The sequence below is a fragment of the Platichthys flesus genome, chromosome 21, assembly GCF_949316205.1.
Source record: "Platichthys flesus chromosome 21, fPlaFle2.1, whole genome shotgun sequence".
Lineage (NCBI taxonomy): Eukaryota > Metazoa > Chordata > Actinopteri > Pleuronectiformes > Pleuronectidae > Platichthys > Platichthys flesus.
In genome coordinates, this window is record NC_084965.1 from 19382758 (window position 1) to 19388757 (window position 6000).

The 6000-nt window shown below is 37.7% G+C and overlaps 1 protein-coding gene across 1 annotated transcript in view; it reads left to right on the forward strand.

The window, feature by feature from the left end:
* snx7 (sorting nexin 7) overlaps window positions 1-5499 on the forward strand; it is a 77026-nt gene extending 71527 nt beyond the window's left edge. The window contains exon 9 of the mRNA XM_062379326.1: window positions 3244-5499. Within this exon, the coding sequence (XP_062235310.1) occupies window positions 3244-3324 (81 nt within the window). The 3' untranslated portion in view covers window positions 3325-5499. The remainder of the gene's footprint in view (window positions 1-3243) is intronic.
* Window positions 5500-6000: the final 501 nt, after the last annotated feature.

Below are 6000 nucleotides of genomic sequence, written 5' to 3' on the forward strand. Positions count from 1 at the left end.
TGTGTAAAAAAGACTCCAACCACTCAGAAGCTTCAGTACTAGACCATTAATTATTGTACTGTGTTAACTGGAAGTGAATCAATCCTATTTTCGTGTCACACTCTTTTTGTTGCTGTCAGATTAATGTGCTACAATTTCCTTGTATCTTGGCTTTCTCTGTAGTTTTCCATAAAGAAGAGGGTGCTGAGTCAACAGCCTGTTAAATCCATAGCTCTGTGGACAGATTTAGTTCTCCGCTGGAAAATCAAAATCTGCTTTGTTAGAAACACCCCCTGTCTGTGCTGCCAAAAGCACCAGTTCTTAGAATCTAAAGTTATGCTGCGAAGGAAAGAATTGTTACTAACTTTTAATCACATTATTTTGTTGATAAGCAGTTTCTAACAATTATTTTGTATATTATCTGCACTGCTAGAAATTGAAATGTGCCATGAAAGGCTTCTTATGAAAACTTCCAAGGGTAGTGCTACACTCGGTAACAGAGGTATTGTTAATCTGTTTTGTCATCTCAATTGCTGTTGCCAGTGTGAAATGAAAACGTATTTTCAGCACTTGAAATAACTTATTTCTTCTTTTACAACAATTCTGTTAACAGACAAACATTTCACTGCAGAATACAGAAACTTTTTAGAGTTAAGAATTCTAGAGCAGTGTGGACTTTAGGTCAAAATGTAAAAAAAAATTCAGTCCATTGGCAACCAAAAGGTCTGTTGTTCGATACCAGTCTCCCATCTGCATGTGGAAGTTTCCTTGGGCAAGATACTGAACCCCAATTGCTCATTCCTCGTAGAAAAAAATTGCTGCCCTTAGATGCACTGTATGAAAGTATTGGTGAATGGGTGAATGGCAAAAACTGTACTGTAAAGAGGTTTGAGTGGTCAAGACTAGATTGGGTTATATAAATACCGACCTTAAGATCAAATCCTGCTGCTGCAGTAGTGATTGTTTGTAGCAAAGTGGAACCAGGGGAGATCATAAGAACCATAAAAACATGACTGATGATTCTGTGTATATCACATTAGGGATCCATGTCATGTATACATTTAGCATACGCTAACTTAAATTCTAGGTTAAATATTAAAAGAGTTTGTTCTTCATACTTACTTCATCATTTACCTGCTCTAATGAGCACAATGAAAGCAGCATCTCTAGAGTTCATGCAGTATTTTACATTGGTGGCAAGGATGGTAAAACGTAACAGATGTTTGCAATGGACCACCAAAGAGTTTTCCAGGTGCTGCAGTCAGTCTTGCTCTGAAAGATGGTCAATGTGAGAAACGGTGAGAGAAACAGCATGGAAAACCATTAAACCAAAATAGAGAGGCATTATTTTGTTTAAAAAATGTTAGTATCAATATAAATTTGTGGTGGAACAAATGTAGTATATAGTGTGTATGTGTATCTATATACAGCATATATATATATATATATAGTGTATATATATTTTCATTCTAGGCCTGACACCGTCTTACCTCTCCCTCCTTTTTTACCCGGAGGTGTTTACTTTTAATAAAGCCAAATGTCACCAATGGCATTTCTGCCTCCTCTTCATTTCTATGACCAAAGCTCCAGCCTGCACTTCCACAGTGCCACCAAGGTTCTGTGGATGCTATTGAGAAAAATTGGCTGTTAAATAGAGAGTTGACGGGCCAAGGATCTGACTTATTGCAGCCTCTAAACAAACTGCTATTACCTTGGAAAAACTGACTTCACTATTGATGTGTGCTGACAGAGTGGAACCCAAGTTCATAGATTGACTTTTCAGTGTGTCTGTGCTGTAGGTGAGTGCTTGTCATTTTCACTTTCTGGTTGCATGGCTTCCTGCCTCTCCTGTTATCTAGATAACTGCTCCTTTGCAATAAAACGTGATTTGCTTTGTCAAGTTGTCTACCACACATGCACAAATACACACATGCAAACTCACATAATGGCACTCAATGCTTCTGTCAGTGCAATAATGTGCTTTCACTGCTGTTATGGCAATGGAGTGAGAAACTAAGGAGAGACTGATTAAAAGTGAACCTGGAGAGAAGATGTAGGGTAGTCATGTGAGAACCTTCCTCATACTTTGACAGAACCCTGATGATACTTTGCCTGGTCACAGCGGCTCCCCAAAATCAACAGGCTACTTCACAAATTCTCCTTTTAAACAACTTATCTGTTTCTTAGCTATTAATATGCTGACTGCAAAACGCTTCTGTTTAAATATTGTCCCAGTCAGAATGTGGTCTTGTGAAAACTGCTTGTTTGACACCACTGTTAACTTTATTGAGGAGCTGTTGTCCTTTTAATTCATCCAGTTAAGCTGCATGTTTCCAGCTCTAATGCTGCCCCAGAATGGCCTTTTGTCTCATTGCAGACGAGGTACACTGGTTTTTCTTTTACCTAAAGAAAGCCCCAAAAAGATATTTCTCTTTTAAAGCACGACATACTTGATCTATTTTTTTTTCTTGAGAGTTCCCATGATGCTTGTCAGCAGTGTCACATGCTGTATCTGCTATTTTCATGTTGTATTCCCTCTCGGATCATTGTGTCGACGATGATCTGACAGGCGTAGAGCTGTAAAGGACCACTTCATAGGATATGTTTATCTTTGAAATGAATGGCTTATAATGAGATTTCTTTTTTTATGTCTGAGTTGCTTTTTTACATTTATGACTTGCCTTGGGAGTTGGTTCAAGCTGTCTCAAGGGGCTTATAGTCGACTACGATACCCCACCTGTGACTCTAATTTATATTTTTGTTCTCATATTTAAGCTGTAAGATCATGCCTTAATAGACTGGACATAAAAGAGATATTGTACAGCAATATATACTTGTACCATTGACTTTATTTCTGCCACACTTTTAATTGATTAAATGAACAGCCAATATACTGTACATGAAATAAGATACAAGCCCACACTGAAGTTTTACAACTTCAGACTGTCTGACTGATCAGAGGAAAGCCCTGCACACTAGGGGCACCACCATGATTACCAAATTATTTGTATCACTCAAGCGTTATTTGTCTGTTTTTATAATTTGTACATTTTCATAGCATTCACCTTTCATACAGTTAAATTCAATTAAAGTGTTTCACAGATGAGAATAACCAGATATGCTAAAACGTAATACTGAACGCTTATTTTAATATTACCAAAAAAAAGCATTGAAATCGGGATAATGTTATTTACTATTTCAGCACGTCATAATGTGCATAGAATGCTAGACAAATGCTGAGGATGTGTCTTCTCTTCTCTTTAGTGCCTGGCTGTGTGGGAGTCATTCCTCCTGTTTCAGAGAGTGGAACCTATTGAGCAGCGAGATGGGGAAGATGTTCCCTAAAGCGTGGAAGAAAATCGAATTCCTGTCCTGTTTATCCACCAGAACCTCCAAAGTACAGACTTTTAACCAATGTCCACTTATGCAAACATGCATCAAGTACGAATCAAGCACTCTCTCTCTCTCTTTGTCTCTCTATTTCTTTCTGGCCAAAGGGTTCAATCCTAGTTGAACCATTCTAGTGTTAATTGGGCATCACAAAAAACAAGAAAATACACACTGTGGTCTAAAGTACCAAACATATTCATGTTTACAAACCTCGATGTGCATGGCCAAAAATGTGAAGCTTTTCTGACTCCACTTTGCTGTGTTTGTGGGGATGCATCTTTGATACAAACTACAAACAACATGGTGCCACAATTTGAAACATTTCCCTCCAATGTGGATGATGAAGACCTGGGTCTCATTGATGTCTCCTTTCTTCTGCTTCTTTTTTGGGCACAAGCCAAAATATCTGAACGTTAAATTAAGAAGTCCTGCTCTCAACTCGTCAAAGAGCGTGCTTTAAGTAAACTGTAGTTCAAGGTCCAACACAGAAGAGTCTAAAAGTTCCAAAGTAATGTGAAATGTATCGCTTTGAAAACCAGAGATAGAAGTGAGGCTGTTTGAAGAATGAATAAACAGAATGTGAGTTCAACAATATAATTTAGGGATTATTTTACATTGGTTGGGTTGAAATTTTAAGTTTGTGCTAATTTGTTCAAACCTGGTTTTAATGACAAATTTACAGCACTAATGTACTCATTCTAAAATCCAGGCTTGAAAAGACAACCGCAATAATTGTGACACAGCTATTGATACAATTGTACTGCATCAATAATACCAATGAAACCGAACCACGTGACTTATCATGATCTTTCTAACGATATCTATAGCATTTATCGACACAACCACTGTTTTTTCTGAAAGTCTTAAACAGGTTACTCTCATGGAGTTAGTGGCATAGTTCCAGGGGACTTGTCTGTGTTCTCGATCTTGGGAACAACAAATTCATTCAATAAATTTTCACCATTGAAATCGATTCCTTTTTGTCTATAAACTGTTCTCCAGACAGTAGCTTCATTATACCTGATTTCTGTGTGTCTTGAATTCAGGTCTTGAAACTTGATTCTAGCAAGAATCACGTCTTATAGACGCATCATGTGTCAAGATCAGAAAGCATTATCTCGTCCCGACCTGACAGACTGTTAAGAATGTAAAAAAAGCGTCAGACATGACAGTTTATCTTTTTATCCAGTGCTGAGTGTCAAAGGGCAAAACAGGCAATGTAGCAAGAGAGACAAAGCACCACAACCTAACAACAAACTAGCATGTCAGAATTTCCTACCTTTTCAAATTATTTTGACATCAATCAACAGGTGGTATAATGTGGCAGCCTTATACGTGTCCCCATGTGTTTGCGCTGGAAAACCACTAATAGAATCTACTGGAGATGGAAATACTGCACAGGAATATAGTCTGGGTGTGTAAGTGCTTATGTTTATACTGCACGGCATGGGTTCACAATACTGTGTGTTGGCACTAACAGTCTTGCCGACATGTGCAGATGAAAGTATCTACATCACACAGACCCTCATTGCCATGCAGAGGCAGGAGATTTGTGTTTGGTTGGTGTTCTATGTGAAGTCTGCCATGTCTTTCAACCACAGCAACTATTATGGATCCAATAATCTGACACAGTGACCAAGTAAAATCAAACCTTCATTTAACTAGCTGTGCTGTGACTGAATGGTCTTAGAACGTCATGTGGGTTTTTCAATTATCATGGCCTCTATAGCGGATCCAACCAGTGCAGATTAATGCACCAAAAGGTAAAATGCACGACTTGTACTGCAGTTGACATCACTAACTCTTCCTTCCAAGTTAACATGTGAGATCAGAATGGTATAAATAACACACAGTACTACTGATCTGCTCCATTCTAACAGAAGCTGTAAGTGCCCTAATGAAATTCTTACATGAATGTTTGCTTGTTTGTGCCGATTGAGATTTCACGTTTACATGTCTGACGAAGACTGTGGATTTTTGCAATGTCTTTGTAATAGAATGATCTGTTGTTTTTTTTTTGTTTTTTTTTCTTGTCTATTTTTTCTCACTTTTCTTTTGCTTCTATCATCGAATATGTGAAATAGTGTTTTATGAGATGATGACATAATAATAAAGACTGATCACACCCTGTGTTTGTAAACTGTATCAGCATGGATTTGATGTGAAAAACAAAGATGAATAATGTTACCCAGGTATTCAGTCTTTTAGATGGTGGTGAATAATCTCAAATGAAGCAGGTTTAAGCTGTTGAAATAAATCACTCTGATTTGACTTCTGCAGCACTGACGAAGTGAGGATTTATTATTACTAGTTATCAGGTACCAAGGACCATTGTGGTCAACCTATTTCCACAGCTGCAATTGTTTCAGTTTAACAATGATGTAGTTTTGCTCTGAGGGGATAGAAGTATGAATGCAACGCTTCAGTAAGACATGGCGTACAAAGAGCCTTGTCCTTCATGTATCTGGTCATGTATTTAATGTTTAATAGATGTGAAGAACACTTACAAACAAATCTCTAAAGGCACAGACATAATGAAGGATGATTGAGCAAACCATAAATATGGTTTGGTCATGAAAATGGGTGATTCTCTCAAATGAAATATAATAATATTTACCTGATGTTGGCTCA